A 19,282-nucleotide genomic window follows, 5' to 3' on the forward strand; every position below is an offset into this window, starting at 1 on the left:
CTCGGACCTTTGACTCTTTGACTACTCAGTGACTTTTGTGCTGTGCCCTCAGACTAGAATGCCTTTTTCTTGCCTGCAAATTCTTCTTCCCCCAAGGCCCAGCCCTAGAGATCTCTCCTCCAGGCAGCCCCCCTAGATGCCCCAGGTAGAGTTCTTGCTCCCTCTGGGTACCTCTTGAGCCCCATCCTTCCCTCTTCCCAGCCATGACCCTGTAGCTCTGACTTCTCCAGGCCGGTGTCCTCCCCATCCCCACCCCCCTGGGAGCCAGGTAGGGGTTGAGTACCAGTCAGGGAGTAATTGGCAGACCCTGTGGTCCAGCCGCTGGGTGAGGTTCTGACTCTTTGGGGATTTCCTGTGACCTCTATAAATAACCCCCATGGCTGCTTCCCACAGACTGCCTCTCCCTTCTTGGAAAAAAGGGACCGTAGCCAAGGACCTCAGTCCAGCTGTGTGCCAGGGCCCAGGCATCCTTCCCCAAAAGCATCTCCCCCACCCAGACCCCACTCACCCGTCCTGGGAGCCCTCCAGGCCCTGCCCACACAGAGGACATCTGGGCACCCACCTCTTCTAGACCCACATTGTTGCTTCTTCTTGTCTTTCTGCAAAATGGACATAATAGTAATATCCATGCACTAAACTCATGGAGTGACCCTTTCCCTCCAGAAGCCTTTCATGGTGGGGGGTTGGGGGGGGCAGCAGCTGTCGAACAAGCAAACAAATCAACAGACTGTGACATACTGCAATGAAGTCATGAAGAAACGGGGTCGGAGGTCCCTTTAGTTGGGTGGTGGGCCCTGGACACCTCCCAGCCTCTCTGCTCATGTGTCCCCTGAAGCCGGAGTTTGTATCTTCAACTACTGGAGGTGATTTTTTTCTGAGTCTGGAAAAGATCCTGACCCTATTTGAGACTCCATGTCCAGCTCTGGCAAAAGGGGAGTTAACCATTCATATGCCACCAGGTGGGTGTCGAAGCCTGGATCTCTGGGAACTTAGGGGCCCGGAGCTTCACTGGAGGACTGCCAGGCACCTTCTTTGTTAGAGCAAAGCGCCCTCTGCTGGTTCATCACCGCCACGTCAGGTCACCCATAAGTCTTGGAATCAAAGGCCTCGCTATCAGGATCTTCCTCTCCTCCTGGACCTCTTCTCCCTCCTCTCTAGCCCTCATCACTCTACTTCCAGCCACACTAGCCACCTTGCTGTCCCTCGACACACCGTGATGCTCCCACCTCAGGGCCTTTGCACGTGCCGTGCCCTCCGCCTGGGATGCTCTCGCTAGCCTCTCCCATCTGGTTTCCTTCTTCTCACCTTTCAGATGTCGGTGCAGATGCCACCTCTGCAGGGCAGCCTGCCCTTATGTCCACCCCTGACCAGGTCAGGTCTCCTCATTGTAAGTTTGCCCAGCAGCCATCAGACCTCACCAAAAGGAGCTGTGTCTCTTCTTTAACAAGGGCAGGAGTTATGTCTACTTATTCCGCTCCATGATCCCAGCCCCCTGCACTCGGCCTGTCGCCCAGAAGGCCTGCAGTGAACTCAAATTGAACTTGAACAGACCTATGTGCAAATCGCAAAGCTGGGGACCTCCAGCAACTAACTACTTCTCTGAACCTCAGTTTCCTCACTTATAAAACTGTAACAAAATATCCACTGCACTGTGCTGTTATGAAGATCCCATCAAATGATGTGTACAATTCTAACACATAGTAGGTGCTTGATATATATTCACTGAATGAGTGAATGAATCACAGAATGAATGACTAAGCATGAAAAGGAAGTAGGGGTTTTGCAAGTCACTTTGAAGATAAAAGAAGCAAAGTTTCAGGACTTCCCTGGCAGTCCAGTGGTTAAGACTCCGTGCTGCCAATGCAGGGGGCGCGGGTTCGATCCCTGGTCGGGGAACTAAGACCCCACATGAATCTGCCTGCCAATGCAGGGGACACGAGTTCAAGCCCTAGTCTGGGAAGATCCCACATGCCACGGAGCAACTAAGCTCGTGAGCCACAGCTACTGAGCCCGAGCTCTAGAACCCGTGAGCCACAACTACTGAGCCCACGTGCCACAACTGCTGAAGCCCACGTGCCTAGAGCCCATGCTCCACAACAAGAGAAGCCACCACAATGAGAAGCCCACGCATTGCAACGCAGAGTAGCCCCCACTGGCCTCAACTAGAGAGAAGCCCGTGCGCAGCAACGAAGACCCAACGCAGCCATAAATAAATAAAGAAATAAATAAGAATCCACCCGCCAACGCAGGGGGCATGGGTTCAAGCCCTGGTCAGGGAAGGTCCCACATGCCGCAGAGCAACTAAGCCCATGCGCCACAACTACTGAGCCTGTGCTCTAGAGCCTGCGCACCACAACTACTGAAGCCTGCACGCCACAACTATTGAAGCCCGTGTGCCTAGAGCCCTTGCTCCGCAACAAGAGAAGCCACCGCAGTGAGAAGCCCGTGCACCACAACGAAGAGCAGCCCCCGCTTGCCGCAACTAGAGAAAGCCTGCATGCAGCAACGAAGACCCAATGCAGCCAAAAATAAAAATAAATAAATAAACTTATAAAAGAATTAAATAAAATAAAATTTAAAAATTAAATTTTTTAAAAATAAGAAGCAAAGTTTCAAGATTAATACTACAAAAATGAATGACAGCTTGCACAGCAATAAACACCAATTTGTGTACAAAATACAAGATACAACATACTTTATAGGTGCAGTCACAAGTATGCAAACATGCAGAGAAAGTTCTGTTAGGATACAAGTTAAGCCGTGACCCCAGGGAGGGGGTGTTTAAACGTTTCCGGATCACCTGAGTTTTTTACATTCCTTTGGTATTTGCAAAATAAATCAAAAACTATGAAACAAAGCCCCCTGAGACCCTCCGACCTCCATCCTAACCCTCCACTCCTAGTCCCCCAGCATCAGGTGCCAAAAGAGACCTCCATTCGGCCCCACTCCTGGGCCTGAACCTCCAGCAAGTCCCTGCTAGGGAATCTGGACAGCTGTAGCTTGGTCACAACCAGCAACAGAGGCTTCACCGTTTGGGGTCAAGTTCTTCCCCTAGGGGCTGAGACTCCCACTTGGCCTAAGCTGTTCCCAGATGCCTCAAGGCTTCTGGGTGTCCACCCAGCCTGGGTCTGAGCTTTGGCCGCCCCCTCACTTGCCCACGCAGAAGTCTCGGAAGATGATATCCAGGATCTCCTCGGTGCCCCCTCCACCGGTGATGCGGGTCAGGTGCCCTCGGGCGACCCGAAGTGCTTCGGCCGCCAGGGCTAAATCTTTCGCCTGCTTGTAGTGGCCAAGGGCATCCAGGCAGCCCTGGAGGTGATGCTGGTGCCTCGCCCGTGTCAGAAGTGGTGGGCCTGTGGATGGGTCCCCACACCTGGAAGGGACAAAGGATGGGGTCTCTCTCAACATTCAAAGGGGGGGGGATGATCATACCCATTTTTTAGATACAAAAACTGAGTTGGCAGGGTAGGTTCGTGCCCAAAGCCAGTGGCTCAGCCCCTGAACTTGGACAGAGGGAGGTTGCCCAGCGGGCAAGGGGGGCTCACAATGCAGCCAGCTCCTTCCTCAGCGCTTCCAGGAAGCCATCCAGCCCCTCGCCAGTCAGGCAGGACAGCAACAGGTGAGGGGGCAGGTCAGGACTGGGGTCTGGGCCCCCAGCTGGCAGCAGGTCCGACTTATTCAGCACCAGCAGGAGGCGCTGGCTGCTCCCATTTGGGCTCCCGGCTCCCGCAGGGATGACAACGGTGTCCAGGAAGTTGCAGCTGGACGCAGAGGCCAGGTCAGAAGCATCCAGCACGGCCAGGATGAGGTCAGCCTGCTCCAGCCTGGGGAAGCGGGAAAACGGAGCGTGGACCTCAGAGTTGAGCAATTAGGAGCACTGGGCAGGAGCAGGGGCAGAGGCCGAACTTAAAAAGCTGCCCTCCCCAAATAGCTGGGTCCCCACTTAATGGGGCTTAGTAGCCTTTCCTCATTAAGGAAGAATGAAAAATAAATGCAACCGGTTGAAACAGCAGAGGAAGGGCCCCCGTTTCCCCCTCCCACCGCCCTGCCTGCCAACCTTTTTTGGGCGCGACGCACGCCCTCCTGCTCCACAGGCCCCACGCCCTCCCGCAACCCCGCCGTGTCGCTCAGCAGCGCCGGGAACCCGGCCAGGTCCACGGGGGTCTCCAGCACATCTCGGGTGGTCCCCGGCTCCGGGGACACGATGGACACAGGCTTCCGGCCTGGGGGTGGGGGTCAGAGGAAGGGGGCGGAGTGGAGATGAGGGAGCCCCTCCCCCAAGGCTCCACACCCCTCCCACCACGCCCCCCCCCCCCCGGGGGCTGGACCTTTTCTTTGACCTCCCTGGCCCCTTCCCCATCCCTGAAAGCTCGGTAGCCACCCACCCCCACCCCGCCCGCTCCTAGCCCCCTGCCCTGGGGCTACCTACCCACCCTGCCCTGGGCCCCGCCCCCTGACCACACACTGAGCAGGTTCACTAGGCTGCTCTTGCCGGCGTTGGGAGGTCCCGCAACCACTACGTGAGCCCCTGAGCGGAGCCTCTGTCCGCGCCTGGCATCTCGAAGATGTGCGCCCAGTGCCACCTCCAGCTCCCGCACTTCACTATCAGCTGTGGATGGAGGAAAGGAGAGGGAGTAAGGAGGCCTCTGAGGGCTGAGATGCCAGATGTCCCCACCTCCCACCCCCCAGGCAGACCCACCTTGATCCAGGACGCCCTCCTCCAGGTTGTCATCCTCACCAAAATCGATATAGGCCTCCACGTGGGCCAGAGCCTGAGGGAGGGAGGGGTGGATAGTGTGATCACACAGAAACCTACCCCTCAATGTGCCCAGGTCCAGCCCGACATAAGGGGTCAGATTGGAGGCTCATAGACAGGAAGCGCTAATATAGCAGATGGTTAGATAGGGTCTCTGAGGCAAGGTATGAGCGAATGGTGTACTTGCCTTAGTGAGGGTCTCGGCCCAGCCGCGGCAGAGATGGCTCAGCTCCCCATCTAGCTGCCTCAGGGCCTGTCGCCGCTGTGCCTCGGTTTCTGCATGGATCAGATCCGCCAGCCCCTCCACCTCGGTCAGGCTCAGCTTCCCGTGGGCGAACGCCCTCCTGGTGAACTCGCCTGCCTCCGCAGGCCGCAGCCCTGGCACACTGCCTACGGGAAGGTCCAGGGTCCTGAACCCCCCTGGCCCCTACCTAGGCCCACCACCATAGCCATACCTCAAACCCAAGGCTGCAGACTCACCCAGGGCCTGCAGGACACCACTCACCACAGCCGGGCCTCCATGCACGTGGAACTCCGCGCAATCCTCACCCGTGAAACTCTGGGGACCTAGTATGTTGAGGAGATAGGTGTCAGGAGGATACAGCCTGGGCAACGCCTGGAAGGAGGAAGCTGGGTCATCGGAGCTACATGAGGTTCTGGATCTGGAGCCCCTCACCCGGGAACCAAAGCACCAGCGCGCGGTCCAAAGGCTCCTCAGAGCGGGGGTCGCTGAGCAGGCGCAGGCAGGCTTTGCGGGCCGGGGGTAAGTCCCGGGGCGCCGTGAGGCTCCGGAGGGCCTGGCCGCTGGCGGGGCCGCTGGTTCGGATCACCGCGATGCCGCAGCGGCCTTGGCCGGAGCTCAGCGCGAAGATAGTGGCTCCGGAACCGGGGGCTGGGGCGCCACTGCCCTGGCGCGTGCACGGTCTGGGACTGGAGAGGAGGAGAGTCAGTCAGTGCATCTGAGAAGTTCTGCCGTCAGACTGGCAGGTGGATAGTGGGCTCGATGGTCGGGAGCTGACCCAACTGGAAGTTCTGAGGCTGGGGGATGGACAGACTGGAGGGTTTGAGGCCGGAAGATGACTGGATTGAGATCTCTGAGAGCAGAAGTTGACCCAGATGTGGGCTCTGCGGCAGAGGGATGGACAGATTGGGGCTTGAAAGAAGGGGAAAGGTGGTTCTGCCGCAAGGAACTGCGCCCCCAGATCCCAGGGAGAGGGTTTGGGGCCCAAGTAGCGCCCTACGCTGTCACATCCCTTCCCCAGGTCGCCCCACCTGCGAGGCCCACGTGCCGGCCGGGCTACCAGGGTCCACAGCCCCCGCCACATGGATTCTCAACCAGCGACCTGCCTGCTCGCCCAGCCCGGGAATCTGCAAGTCCAGGCAGGAAGCCCCGCCCACTCCGCGGCGTGACTGGTAAAGTGCTCAACGATTCTCGATTACCATTGGGCCCCTTAGAAGACGTACCGCCCACCCACTGAAGATCTTCGCTCCTACTGGCTGATGCCAGGGAAAGAGGCAGGGGGCTCGCACGCCGGGGTGCAGCGAAAGGGTGTTCCACCGGCAACATTAAACAGAATTTTTAGGATCCTAGAGCGGCCGGGACAGAATTTTTAGGATCCTAGAGCGGCCGGGATCCTAGACACCGGAAATGAGGGGTGGAAGTAAGGACAGGGCTTGGCATAGAGCAGTGGGAATTATAGAGAGGCGAGTGTTTGAGTCGAAGCAGGAGCATCCCAGTGGCGGGAGTGATGAGTTCCGGGGAACCTACGCATTGGCCCTGGGAAAATCTTGTCCAAATTTCTGGGAAGACTTCTACTTGTTTTCTCGTAACTCTACAGTTTCTCGCCCCTCCCCATCTTTCCCTCCCGCCGTACCCTCCGCCTCGGATACCCTTCTTCATTTGACAAACCCTGCCTCAGTGCCTAGCTCCAAGGTCCCCCTCCGCCAGGAAACCTCCCAAGGACCCCCAGCACAGTCCTCTCTCCCTTCTGGGCTACTCTGGCCCAGGTCTGCTCCTGCAGAGTTGAGTGTCCGGTCTGTCTCTGGCTCCCCGAAAGCCAGAAAGGGGAGTCTCAAAGATTACTTTCAGGTTAACCCAGGACAGCGCCGGCTCGCGAAATAAAGCGCAGATGGTGGAATTCCAGGCACCAGATGGGCGGGGTCTCCGGAGGTGTTTTCTCGCGGCTAATTTTCTGGTTCTTGGACGGAGAGAGCGGGCAGCCCGCCTGTACTTCGGGAAGACTGGAACAGGACACAGTTCTAATGACCTCACGCCTCGCCCTGCTCAATTTTTTCATTTGTAAAAGACGGGCGAATGATGACATTCGCAGTCTCCGAGTTGTTCCATCTGTCAAAAGTATACATCAAACGCCTACCGTGTGACCGCTAAGAATCAGTCTGGGTCCCTGCCCTCGCTGGCCTGTCAGTCTAACGGAGGAGGCTACACAGGATGGTCAGGGGGTCCGGGTGACAGGCAAAATACAGGGCACCCAGTTAAATGTGGATTTCAGATAAACAAGGAGTAACGTTTTAGTATAACTATGTCCCATGCAATATTTGGGATATACTAAAAATTTATTCATTTACCTTAAATTTACATTTAACTAGGAGGACTGTATTTTATTTGCTAAACTTGGTAACTCTATCGGGTCCTCCCTGAGGACGTTACATCCTGAAGGGTGCAGGGGTTAACTGGACAAAGAGGGCGTGAAGAGTGACCTAGGTAGCTAAACAGCATGTGCTAAGGACATAATGCAGGACCTGATATATTTATTCTCATCCTTTCTGTGGTGGTTGAAGTTATTGCTACCAGGAATCTCCCACGCCCATCTCAGATTCCAAACCTATGGCGAAACTAAGGCTCCGAGGAGGAGAATCCAGGCCCGGGGCAGGCGGGGACCGGGAAGAGAATGCATGTTCGGTGCGGGCGGGGACGAGCACCAGAGAGCGAGGTGGGCGGGCGAGAACGAAACCCAGAAAACAACACGGGCGGAGTCGAGAACCAGAGAAAAACGCGCCCGGGGCCGGGAAGGAGAATCGAGGTTTGGCGCGGGCGGGGACGAGAAGCAGCGCTCGGGCACGCGGGGACGGCGGCCGGCGCGGGCGGGTGCGGCCTTTGTCTCCTCCTCTGGCGCGCTCCGTGGCTGCACCCGCCCCATGAGCCCGCGGTCCCCCAGCGCCTGAGCCGCCCGCAGCCCCTGACCTGACCTGCCCTCGCAATGGCCGAAGCTGCCTCCGGCGCCGGGGGCACGTCCCTGGAGGGTGAGCGTGGCAAGAGGCCCCCGCCGGACGGCGAGCCTGCAGCCCCGGCGTCCGGAGTTCTGGGTATGTGTTCAGCGCCTGGATCTGACAGGGTGGCAGGTGCCTGGGGTGTTCGCGGCGGCTGTACGGGGAGGGGGATTGGAGTCAGCGGTCCCGGTCTGGAGTCCAGTCGAGGGACCCGCTCCTCCGGCACTGCGGCTGCGGCCGGGCGGGCGCGGCTGGGACGGTGCAGCGGGTGGGGGGTCCCAGCGCAGAGACACCGACACGCCCCTCCTAGAACCCCAGCCCGGGGCTGAGCCCAGTCACCCCTTGGGCTACCGAATCGCTGCCGAGCAGTGATGCGCTTGAGAGAGCCTCTCCACAGAGGCTACAGAATCGTACAGTCCTGGGTTCGAATCCCTGCTCGACTGTGTGACCTTGGGCGCGTGACTTAAATGCTCTGGGCCTCAGTTTCCTCGCCTGTGAAATGGGGGTAAGAACCGCGCCCAGCTATGAGGACGCACTGACATAATGTGGTGAGGCGCTCAGATCTGCTACTGAGCGCCCCATCGATTGTGGTTTTGGAGGCGGAGCTGGGCCTCGAGAATGAGTAAGATTTGTAAGGGAGGACCTGGGGGAAGGGCATTCCTGGAGAAGGGCCTGGCTGGTGCAAGGACGTGGAGGGAAGGAAACAAGCCAAGGCCAGAGCTCGCAGGGCCTTGAATGCCAAGCTGAGAGCCGAGGAGCCCTGGCGAGTTGTGTGATCGGGGGCAAGGGCTGGAGGGACCAAGACTGGAGGCCAGGGTTCTGATCCGGGAATGGCCTGACCCCAGCCTGCCCTGCCTGCTCCCCAGATAAGCTTTTTGGGAAGCGGCTCCTGCAGGTGGGTCGGTACCTGGTGTCCCACAAGGCATGGATGAAGACGGTGCCCACAGAGAACTGCGATGTGTTGATGACCTTCCCAGGTACCTGTGCCCATCCCCCCAGGGTCCAGAGTGAGCTCCCTTGAGCTGGGCTCCCCTGAGTAGGAGTCTGCAGGAGGCCTTGGACCACTCGTGGCAAGAGCTATCAGTCCCTGTGCCCCTTGGCAGACACGACCGATGACCACACGCTGCTATGGCTGCTGAACCACATCCGCGTGGGCATCCCCGAGCTCATCGTGCAAGTCCGCCACCATCGCCACACGCGTGCCTACGCCTTCTTCGTCACCGCCACGTATGAGAGGCGAGTCCCTGTCCCTGGCCTCTCGCTGACCCTGCTACTCAGCTCCCCGCCCTTCCAAGCACCAACTGCGAGGTCTAGCCACCCTGCATTTGTCCCTGACGGCCACCAGGTACACCATCCCTAGTTCCAGGATGGTGAGCCAGGGTCTCCCCGTGATCCCACCTCCCCTGCCCTTCCCGCAGCCTACTCAGAGGGGCCGACGAGCTGGGTCTGCGCAAAGCAGTGAAGACTGAGTTTGGCGGGGGCACCCGCGGCTTCTCCTGCGAGGAGGACTTCATCTACGAGAATGTGGAGAGTGAGCTGCGCTTCTTCACCTCCCAGGTGCGGCCGGCTCTGGCCCCCAGCGCACATTCCTAGCCCGTGGGCGGCTGCTCCCTGTGCTCACGCCCTGTCCCCTGCAGGAGCGCCAGAGCATCATCCGCTTCTGGCTGCAGAACCTCCGTGCCAAGCAGGGCGAGGCACTGCACAATGTGCGCTTTCTGGACGACCAGCCAATCAGTGAGTGAGGCGGTCCCAACCGTCCAATCATATGTGGGGAGTTGGCTGGGGCTCTTAGAGGACAGCTATCAAAGTAGGAGGGTTAGGAAGGTGAGGCCTAGATGCAACCAATCAGAGGCTACTGAAGAGTTGGGCGGGGCCTGGAGATCAATAAATGAGCTGAAGGGGTGTGGCCTCAGCAAAGGGGTGGGGCTCGTCCCCTCGGAGGCAGGTCCAGGAGAAACCATTCTCTGGGTCTGGGATAAGGTAGGGGCAGGACCATGGACAGCACTCCACGTACTCTGTGGTGCAGCCCTGGGCCTCAGTTTCCCCTCCAGGAAACCAGCTGCTGCAAGTTCACCTTCTAATGCCAGCTTTGCACCATTCCTCAGACGTTTGGAGCAATGAGCTGAGGCCAAATAGCTCTATTTAAAAAGGTGGTTCGGAGAAATTCCCTGGTGGTCCAGTGGTTAGGACTCCACACTTCCACTGCAGGGAGCCTGGGTTCGATCCCTGGTCGGGGAACTAAGATCCCGCAAGCCGTGCGGTGTGGCCAAAAAACAAAAAAAAATGTGATTCTCCACTGGGATCCCACCCTCTCAGGTTTCCTGCACCCTTCCCCACCTGCCCCTGCACCTCCCAAATTTTGAGGAAGAACCGGATATCCCTTCCACCAAGAACTCCTCTCCTGGGAAGAGCCTCTGCGAGTTTAAGAGCAGGCAAAAAGCTGTGACTTGGGTTTCAGCCGAGGGGGGCTGGCCAGGCCCAGCACAGGCAGAAGGGTTCTTGTCCCCCAACAGTCCCTGAACTGGCGGCCCGCGGGATCATCCAGCAGGTGTTCCCAGTGCACGAGCAGCGCATCCTGAACCGCCTCATGAAGTCATGGGTGCAGGCTGTGTGTGAAAACCAGCCTCTAGGTGTGGTCCCGGCCGGGGGGTGGGGGGGTGGGGGTCCCAGGAGGCAGTCAGGGCTGACTGGGAACCCCCTGTCCCTGGCAGATGAGATCTGCGACTACTTTGGCGTGAAGATTGCCATGTACTTCGCCTGGCTGGGTTTCTACACATCGGCAATGGTGTACCCGGCAGTCTTTGGCTCTGTCCTGTACACCTTCACAGAGGCTGATCAGGTGCCGGGTGTGGACTGCACAGGGGCTGGGACACCCAAGACACCTTCCTCCCTGGGCTGGGCCAGCCAACATTTCAGCCCTCCTCTGCCACCCCCAGACAAGCCGGGATGTATCCTGCGTGGTCTTTGCCCTCTTCAACGTGGTCTGGTCAACGCTCTTCTTGGAGGAGTGGAAACGGAGGGGAGCAGAGCTGGCCTACAAGTGGGGGACGCTGGACTCACCCGGGGAAGCTGTGGAGGAACCACGGCCCCAGTTCAGGGTCAGTCAGGGGGGATCTGAGTCCAGGGACTTCGAGAATGTGGTAAAAAAAAAAAAAGAGAAAACACTGGGCAAGGAACATTGCAAGAACAAAGGGAGGGGTGAAGTAGGGCTGCAGCATCCGAGATGGTATGCCAAGTGGGGGACTCTCCATGCCCAAAGGGAGAGGGGTGGGAAATTGGATTTGAGGGGCTGGGAAGGGTGCATTAGGCGGGGGCACCGCAGTAGCAGAGCATGACAAAGAGACACTGAGGTCGAAGGGTCGGGAAGGGTGCAGGGCAGAGGCAGCCCCTCTGATCTCATGTTGGGCCGGGCCCCCACCCTCTGCCAGGGCGTGCGGCGCATCAGCCCCGTGACTCGGGCCGAGGAGTTCTACTACCCGCCCTGGAAGCGGCTGCTCTTCCAGCTGCTTGTGAGTCTCCCCTTGTGCCTCACCTGCCTGGCCTGTGTGTTCCTGCTCATGCTCGGCTGCTTCCAACTGCAGGTGACCTCCAGCCCCTAGCCCTGGCCTTGGCCCCGACCTGGCAGCCACCTGTCCAGGTGTGCTGTGAGCTGAGCCCAGCTGCCGGGGTGACCTGTGAATGCCCTGCCCCTGCAGGAGCTGGTGCTGAGTGTGAAGGGGCTGCCCCGTCTCGCCCGCTTCCTGCCCAAAGTCATGCTGGCCCTGCTGGTCAGTGCAAGCGCCGAGGGCTACAAGAAGCTGGCCGTCTGGCTCAACGACATGGGTATGCCCTGCGAGGCGAGGTCCCACTGCCCACCCCCCAGGAGGAAGGGCCCCGCTGCCCTGCAGGGTGCCTGCTGCCCATGGCGGTCTGGGCCACCCCCTCACTCGCCTCCTTGGCCCCCAGAGAACTACCGGCTGGAGAGCGCCTACGAGAAGCACCTCATCATCAAGGTTGTCCTGGTGAGTGGTGGCCAGCAGGCAGGCAGGGGTTCTGCAGGGGACACACAGGAGCTCCTGGGGACAGAGGTGGCAGGGTGACCGCCCACCTGCCTGCTTCCCACAGTTCCAATTCGTCAACTCATACCTGAGCCTCTTCTACATTGGCTTCTACCTCAAGGACATGGAGCGCCTGAAAGAGGTAAGATCCCGGCCTGAAGCAGTGCCCCCCATGGCAGCCAGTGGGGGCGCCAGACCTGGCCCAACGGGTCCATGGGCTCTCCAGCCCCTCCCCCCCTCCTCCATCCTTCTCTCCTCTCTGTCCGTGTGTCCTCTCTCTGCCTGTCGCCCCCCCATCTGTCTGTCCACCTGTCCGTCGGTCCCTCCACAGCTCCTGATCGTCCTGTCCCTGTCCCAGAGCCTCGAGCGGCAGCTTTGGGCGGTGCTGGTCCCGCTCGCGGCCCTGCGGTTCCGCCTGCTCCTCCTCTCCCTCCGGGGCCTCCTGCTCGTGGCTCGGGCCAAAGTACTGGCAGGTGGCGAGCCCTCGGGGCCTCGCCGGGGTGGGCAGTGTGGCTGTGCTGGGGGCCTCACACCAAGCCGAGGGTGCATGCTCTGAGGGGATGGGCTTCCGCTGATGGGGCGCAGGTGGCAGGAGCCCCCGGAGGCCCTGGGCACCAGCCGAGCTCCTGGGCGGTGCTGCAAGCAGGGAAGCCATTGCCTGCCCAGGAGATTGGCTAGGAGCGCTGTGACCTGCCCAGCTGCGGTTTGGGGTTGCCTCCGTGTCCAGGGACATCCAAATTGGGTTCAGGGTGTGTCTGGAAGCGTTTTTCGGGAGGGCAGGTGCCCAGTCCCTGCAGCGTGTCCCGGTGCCCAGAGCCCCGCCCGCCCCCCACGTGGCCTCTCTCCAACCCCTTCCTGCCCCCAGATGCTGGCCACTCTGCTGATCACCCGCCAGTTCCTCCAGAATGTTCGAGAGGTCTTGCAGCCGCACCTGTACCGGCGGCTGGGCCGTGGCGAGCTTGGCCTGCGGGCTGCCTGGGAGCTGGCCCGTGCCCTGCTTGGCCTACTGAGCCTCCGGCGCCCTGCACACCACCTCGAACCCCAGGCTGAAGAGGGTGTCGGTGGCAGCAGCGGTGGGGGGGGCCGCAGGTGTCTCAGTGGGGCCTGCGGGGCACCTGAGGAGGAGGAGGAGGCCACAATGGAGCGTCGGCCAGCGGGGGAAGGTGGGGAGGTGGGGGACGGGCCTCGCGGGGGCAGGGAGGAGGAGGAGGAGGACGAGGATGAGGATGAGGACGAAGAGGAGGAGGAGGAGGAGGATGAAGGCGAGGAGGGCGGCCTCCTGGACTGCGGGCTTCGGCTGAAGAAGGTCAGCTTTGCTGAGCGGGGGGCTGGGCGGCGGCGGCTGGGCCCAAGCCCGGAGGCCCTCCTGGAGGAGGGGAGCCCCACCATGGTGGAGAAGGGGCTGGAAGCTGGCGTGTTCACGCTGGCCGAGGAGGACGATGAGGCCGAGGGGGCTCCCAGCAGCCCTGAACGGGAGCCCCCAGCTGTCCTGCTCCGCCGGGCCAGAGGTGAGGGCCGCGACCAGGGCCCCGATGGGGGCCCAGACCCAGAGCCGGGCTTGGGTGACTCAGCCCGGAAGCAGCGGCGGCAGAATCGGTCATCTTGGATCGACCCACCCGAGGAGGAACACTCGGCCCAGCTCACCCAGGCCGAGCTCGAGAGCTGTATGAAGAAATACGAGGTGAGGAGGGCGCCTGAGGGCAGAGGCAGGGCCCTCAGAGGGGCGCAGCGCACAGTGAGGTGGAGGGGCTGGGGGTGATGGGAAGGAATAACGGGACCCTTCATGTGGTCAGGAACTTGCCCGAGGGGGAGCTCTGGGTCCATGCAGAATAATCTGGGGGGTGGGCTTGAGGAGAGGAAGGTGGTCTGAGGGAGGAGGTGTCCTGGGCTGAAGGAGAGCCCTAGGCCCCACCCAGGTGCCCGCCCACAGGACACGTTCCAGGACTATCAGGAGATGTTCGTGCAGTTTGGCTACGTCGTGCTCTTCTCGTCTGCCTTCCCCCTGGCTGCCCTCTGCGCCCTCATCAACAACCTCATCGAGATCCGCAGTGACGCCCTCAAGCTGTGCACAGGGCTGCAGCGGCCCTTTGGGCAGCGGGTGGAGAGCATTGGCCAGTGGCAGGTGGGGGGAGGGCTGAGGGCCCCGAGCCGGGGTGCACCAAGGTGGAGCGGGTGCTGGGGAGGGTGGCCGGGCCCCCCCTGAGCCCGCCTGTCCCCCTGCAGAAGGTGATGGAGGTCATGGGCGTCCTGGCAATCGTAGTCAACTGCTATCTAATTGGCCAGTGTGGGCAGCTGCAGCGCCTCTTCCCCTGGCTCAGCCCCGAGGCGGCCATCGTGTCCGTGGTGGTGCTTGAGGTGGGGCTGGCGGCCGGGTTGGGGGAGCCAGGCGGCGGGTGGGTGTCCCCGTGCCTGCAGCCTCCTCCTCTGTCACCTCAGCACTTCGCTCTGCTCCTCAAGTACCTCATTCACGTGGCCATCCCTGACATCCCAGGCTGGGTGGCCGAGGAGATGGCCAAGCTGGAGTACCAGCGCCGGGAGGCCTTCAAGGTATGTGGGCCGGGGTCAGTGCGCTTTACATCTCTGCTCCGTGGGGCTTCCCCACCTAGCCTGGCTGGCCGTCCAGTCCTTAGCAGGAGGGTGGGTGTTCAGAGCCTGGTGGAATAATTAGCGTTCCAAAGGGGCCCGGTCCCCTCTGGGATCCTGGTGGCATCCAGCACCGGGTTGGCACTCCCTAACTGTCATCCACCAGCTTGCCCAGCATTGCCCTGTTTGGGGCCAGAGACACAGCTGACGCTTCCTAGAAGCCCAAGCCTCTGCCGCATTCCTCAGAAAGCTGCAGAGAAGGCCAGGGAGCTCACTGGTGCCAACCGATGGAGCTCTCCACGATGATGGAAACGTTCTATATCTGTGCTGCCCATGTAGGCCCTCACTACAGATGACCAACGAGCACTTGAAACGGGGCTGGTGCCACTGAGAAACAGGCTTTTTCTTTTCAGTTATTTAAATTGACAAAGCCGTGTGTGGCTACCGGCCACTGGATGGGGCAGTCACAGCTCTGTCTCTCAGCAGTTCTCCAGAAATCAGGGAACCACTGAGGCCCGATATTTGTTTACACTCTCCCAGTTCCTAAGACGGTGTCTGGCAGGGGATCAGGGACAGAGTTGGTGGCCAGTAAATGTTCGTTCTCTTCTCAGTCCTCAGAAAGCACCGGCATGGGTCCAGGGATGCAGTTGGTGCCCCATAAGTGTTCAGATCTCTCCCCACTTCTGCAGAGAGCCCCAGGGTGGGTCCAGGGATGCAGCTGGTACCCAAGAAGCGTTCGGATCTCTCCCCACTTCTGCAGGAGAGCACCGGCGTGGGCCCGGCCTGGGTTGGTGCCTGCTCACCCACCTGCTCTTCCCAGTCCCCATAATGGCTCCGTTCTGCCCGCAGAGACATGAGCGCCAGGCCCAGCACCGCTACCAGCAGCAGCAGCGGCGGAGGCGGGAGGAGGAGGAGCGCCAGCGCCACGCGGAACATCATGCCCGGAGGGAGCGCGACGCCAGTGGCCGGGAGGAAGCTCGGGCTGAGGGCTCCGGGTTGGACCCTGCTGCCCCAGAGAAGGCCTCGGCCAAGGCCAAGGGCAGTGGGGCGGCAGGAGGCCATGGGCCGGAGCGGCCCAAGCGCCCGGGGTCCCTGCTGGCACCTAACAACGTCATGAAGCTGAAGCAGATCATCCCACTGCAGGGCAAGTTCCTGTCGTCCGGGGCTGCATCTTCGCTGGCCGGCGCGGGGGCCAACCTCACTGCCCGGCCGCCCCCTGCCCCGTCTCCCACAGGCAGTGACACCCGCCTGCCGGCCTTCCTCAGCTTCAAATTCCTCAAGTCGCCCGAGACCCGGCGAGACCCAGAGCGTAGCCACTCGCCGCCCAAGGCCTTCCACGCCGGCAAGCTCTTCCCCTTCGGCGGGGCCCGGGCTGAGGCCGGGCCCAACGGGGCGGGCGGGCAGGCCCGGCAGGACGGGACCCCCGGCGGTGGCAGTGGTGGTAGCCGAGCCCAGCGGAGTGGGCCGGCAGACGAGGCCGCAGCTGAGGAGCCGGACACACCCCGGCCCGAAGAGGAAGGCTCAGGTCACAAGCCTTAACTCGGGGGTGGGGACTCTGGGCCGGGCTTTGGGGATAGGGGTGGGGTGTCCAGGCCTGGGGAGAGGGGCTGAAGGGGACACAGGAGGCCCAGTCTCCCGGTACCGGTTGGGGACCTGGGTATGGGGTACGTGGAGCCTCTTGGTCAAAGCCTACCCAGTCTTTCCGGGACCCCGGAGAGCCTGGAGCCCTGTGCCTGACCCTCCTCACCCCTGGGGGGGGATGCCAAAGCCCCTCGTCCCAGTGCCCCTCGCACAGCCTGCCATGCTCCGGTGCCAGGAGAGATGAGGGAGGCCCCTACACCACCTGGCCCAGCCTCTCCTGCCCCCATGAGACCCTACACCCAGCTCACTCTGGGGGCACTGGACCCCCAAGCCTCTATGCAAGTCCCCACCCTGCAGCCCAGCTGTTCGAGGTGGCCTTCCTGGGAGGTGGAGCTGGGGCTGCCCACCCAGGGAGTTCAGGGCTGCAGCCACACGTGTGCTGAGCAGAGCCACAGGCCTCACTGCCGCCCCTCCCACCCCGTCCCAGCCAGGAGTCCAGCAGCCCATCCCAGGGAGCCCAAGAGGTGGCAGCTGTAGCACCAGGGATATAGGTCAGAAGTCAGAGGGACTTCCTCAGACCGTCCTTTCTCCGTGAGCGGGAGGGGCCCAGTGCCCAGAGGCGGGGGATGCACCCGAAGAAGCCCACCCCTTGTCACTGATCAGAAGCAATAAGGCCCTCCATGTGCCTGAAAGCCCGGAGGGAGCGCGGGCGGGGTCCAGCGGCGGGGCCGGCATCTCCCCGGAACGGCCCCTCTCGCCTCCGCAGGGACGGCGCCGGCCCCTGTGGGCGCCCCGGCCCTCCTCACCCGCCGCAGCCGGAGCCCTGCGCCGCCGCCGCCGCCGCCGCCAACACCGCTGCCCCGGCCCCCGACGCCACCCGCCGGCTGCTGGCAGTGGGACGGGCCGTGGGGCTGCGGGGGCGAGGGCGCCGCCCCCCGCCAGGCCCCTGCCGCCGCCGCCGCCGAGTGTCCGCCCTGCGCCCTCGCCGGGCCCCTGCCCGCCCCGGCAGCTGGCGTCCTGCCGGGGGACGCCAGCTTCTACAGCCTCCCGCCGCCGCCGCTGCCTCCCACCTCCGAGCCCCCGGAGCCCCCGGCACCGTCGCCCAACCCCAGCTCCAGTCCCAGCCCCAGTCCCCAGGCCGTGTGCTGGCCCAGTGGCTGGCATTAGCTCCGCCCGCCCTGCCTTCCTGTTTTCATATGCAATATCAATCACGGACGGGGCGGCAGCCGCCACCCAGAAAACGCTGCGGTCGGGCCCGATGTATCCCAGTATTGGTTGCCCCCTCCTGGGGCAGGGCCGGGGGCCTGGGGCCTCTCTATCTGCCGTTTTCCTTTCGACCAGGATGGGGGGAAAGGAAAGGAAACCCCCCCAAAAACAACAGAAAACACACACAGAATAGGCGATTATTTATTTGTTTTTAATTTATTTTGTCATATTTTTGTAAAACGGCAGAAATGCAATAAAAAGTATATTTCAACAGTGCCCAAGGGCGGAGCTGTGGAAAAGGGACGTAAGGGGCCCAATGACGAGGTTGGGGCCAGCTCTTTGGGGGCCTGGCAGGCCTAGGGTGGGTTCCCCCCCACCCCATGACCCTTGGGGAACTCCTAAGAACTGGGTCTCCAGGCCATGGCTGGAAAACTCCAAAAATCCAGGCCCAGGGGCCCCTGGGAGGAGCTGCAGAGCCTCGGGCCCCATCTTCGGCCTCCTAGACTAAGGAAGAAGTCTCAAAGTGCTGACGGGACTCAGCAGTTTGGGCCCTGGGCCTGGGTCCTGAGTCGGCCTCAGTCGTGCAGGGCCACCCTTTATGGCACACCCGCCTCCCAGGCTGCCATCTGAGGAGTCAAGGGCTGCGGGGAGAACATAGGTGTGGAAGTCAGAAGGCACCTGGTGCCCGAGTCTCGATGTTGAGGGGATGGCATGTTGGGGTGTGGCTTCCGGGAAGGGCCGGGATGCCCCACTGTGGGACGGCTGTCAGACCCTATTCGCTGGGACTCTTCACTGTGTGATCAGGGATGGACGTGGCCTCTCCCACCCTCAGGTGTGTCCACATACAAAGGCTCAGGGCCCAAAGGGCCCCACCCCAGTCAGGGCTGGAGGAGCCAGTGTGAGGAAGGGGCACTTGTGGAGGGGCCATGAAAGAGAAGTCAGGGTTCACTGGAGGCAGGAGAGCAGCCTGTGCAAAGGCACAGAGGTGTGGGAAGGCAGGGTTTGGTGTTTGGGGGAACAGAGTGAGTAAGAGTAAAGGCAAGAGGGGTGGGTGGAGGCCGGCTGAGGGGCCTGTGCTGGGGAGACCACAGGGAGGCCATGGGACCCCTGCCCACACCGTGGACAGCACTGGCAGGAGACAGAACCCAGCCCCTCAAAGGGGAACCTGGGGCCAGGGAGGTGTGGGCAAGCCTCGGGGAAGGACAGGCTGAAGCCTGCGCCTGCCCTGCCCCACGGCCTTTGAAGCTGAAGTCCTGCCATCTACTCTGCCACCAACAAATGGCGACACCACGCGCCTGCCCAGGGTCAGGCCAACCCCTGGGACTGGGGATTCCAGGCTGGTCTGAGAACCCCCAGGGACTTAGCCCTCCTTGGCACGACCACAGTCAAGCTTGCATTTCCTAAGCACCTGCCTTATGACCACAGGAACTGAACACCGCTGCACATGCGCCCAGAGCTGGGCCCCACAGCTGGGCAGCTAATCCTGGAGCCTTCCACCCAGCAGGCACGGGGCAGCTCAGGCCGGAGCAGTCTGCCTCAGGCTGGGCCCTCCACGGTGACAACCTGGGGCAGGCGCCCCCTGCAGCCTCTGTGTCCCTCATGCCGCAGCCCAACCCTTCACCGCCCCCAACACCCCAGCCATCAGCTCCAGCACTCTGGCTCCCACTCAGGGCTGGCGGGGGAAGCAGTGGCATTCCCCTGGCCCTGTGCCCAGTGGTCAGGAACTCAAACCTTCTGCCTGGAGCCCGAATGCCCCCCTACGTCCCCGGGCTCAGCCCCAAGCCCAGTCCAGCTGGCTCCTGGGAGTAGCCGTGGAACCTGCCGACTGAGGGCACTGGGGCTGGGCGTCCCGCGGCGCTCCGCGTGCCTCCTCTCTGAGGGCGTGAGGCCG

At 61.6% G+C, this 19,282-nt stretch overlaps 2 protein-coding genes across 4 annotated transcripts; one reads left to right on the forward strand and one right to left on the reverse strand.

The window, feature by feature from the left end:
* Positions 1-2,678: 2,678 nt before the first annotated feature.
* On the reverse strand, positions 2,679-6,323 carry GTPBP3 (GTP binding protein 3, mitochondrial). 3 transcript variants are annotated; one of them, XM_068536765.1, is made up of 9 exons: positions 6,112-6,323; positions 5,433-5,686; positions 5,237-5,323; positions 4,944-5,146; positions 4,700-4,772; positions 4,466-4,609; positions 4,058-4,223; positions 3,546-3,824; positions 2,679-3,373 (listed from the first exon to the last, which is right to left on the reverse strand). In XM_068536765.1, the coding sequence occupies exons 1-9, from the start codon at positions 6,321-6,323 to the stop codon at positions 3,148-3,150; spliced, it is 1,644 nt and encodes a 547-aa protein (XP_068392866.1). In that variant the 3' UTR covers positions 2,679-3,147. The 3 variants fall into 3 exon arrangements, with proteins under 3 accessions (XP_068392866.1, XP_068392865.1, XP_068392864.1); XM_068536764.1 differs by having other exon boundaries at positions 6,029-6,137; XM_068536763.1 differs by having other exon boundaries at positions 4,466-4,772; positions 6,029-6,137.
* Positions 6,324-7,786: 1,463 nt separating this feature from the next.
* ANO8 (anoctamin 8) lies at positions 7,787-17,667 on the forward strand. The gene is made up of 18 exons (XM_068536767.1): positions 7,787-8,080; positions 8,851-8,961; positions 9,088-9,220; positions 9,403-9,541; positions 9,622-9,718; positions 10,498-10,614; positions 10,696-10,823; positions 10,921-11,082; positions 11,413-11,565; positions 11,680-11,806; positions 11,930-11,985; positions 12,089-12,163; positions 12,887-13,702; positions 13,952-14,143; positions 14,245-14,376; positions 14,458-14,568; positions 15,454-16,129; positions 16,952-17,667. Exons 1-18 carry the CDS (start codon positions 7,975-7,977, stop codon positions 17,350-17,352), a joined length of 3,732 nt encoding a protein of 1,243 aa, XP_068392868.1. The 5' UTR covers positions 7,787-7,974; the 3' UTR covers positions 17,353-17,667.
* Positions 17,668-19,282: the final 1,615 nt, after the last annotated feature.

This window comes from Eschrichtius robustus, chromosome 2, assembly GCF_028021215.1.
Source record: "Eschrichtius robustus isolate mEscRob2 chromosome 2, mEscRob2.pri, whole genome shotgun sequence".
Classification (NCBI taxonomy): domain Eukaryota; kingdom Metazoa; phylum Chordata; class Mammalia; order Artiodactyla; family Eschrichtiidae; genus Eschrichtius; species Eschrichtius robustus.

What these genes read in the sequence shown, in the direction of transcription:
- GTPBP3 (XM_068536765.1), bottom strand. Translation starts at nt 6,323, where the DNA reads ATGTTGCCGGTGGAACACCCTTTCGCTGCACCCCGGCGTGCGAGCCCC. An exon ending in CTTGCAGATTCCCGGGCTGG is followed by an intron (nt 5,687 to 6,111) that starts GCGAGCAGGCAG and finishes CCTCCTCTCCAG; the next exon opens with TCCCAGACCGTGCACGCGCC. An exon ending in TGGTGTCCTGCAGGCCCTGG is followed by an intron (nt 5,147 to 5,236) that starts GTGAGTCTGCAG and finishes ACCTTCCCGTAG; the next exon opens with GCAGTGTGCCAGGGCTGCGG.
- ANO8 (XM_068536767.1), top strand. Translation starts at nt 7,975, where the DNA reads ATGGCCGAAGCTGCCTCCGGCGCCGGGGGCACGTCCCTGGAGGGTGAG. An exon ending in GTCACCGCCACGTATGAGAG is followed by an intron (nt 9,221 to 9,402) that starts GCGAGTCCCTGT and finishes CCCTTCCCGCAG; the next exon opens with CCTACTCAGAGGGGCCGACG. An exon ending in CGTCTGGCTCAACGACATGG is followed by an intron (nt 11,807 to 11,929) that starts GTATGCCCTGCG and finishes CTTGGCCCCCAG; the next exon opens with AGAACTACCGGCTGGAGAGC.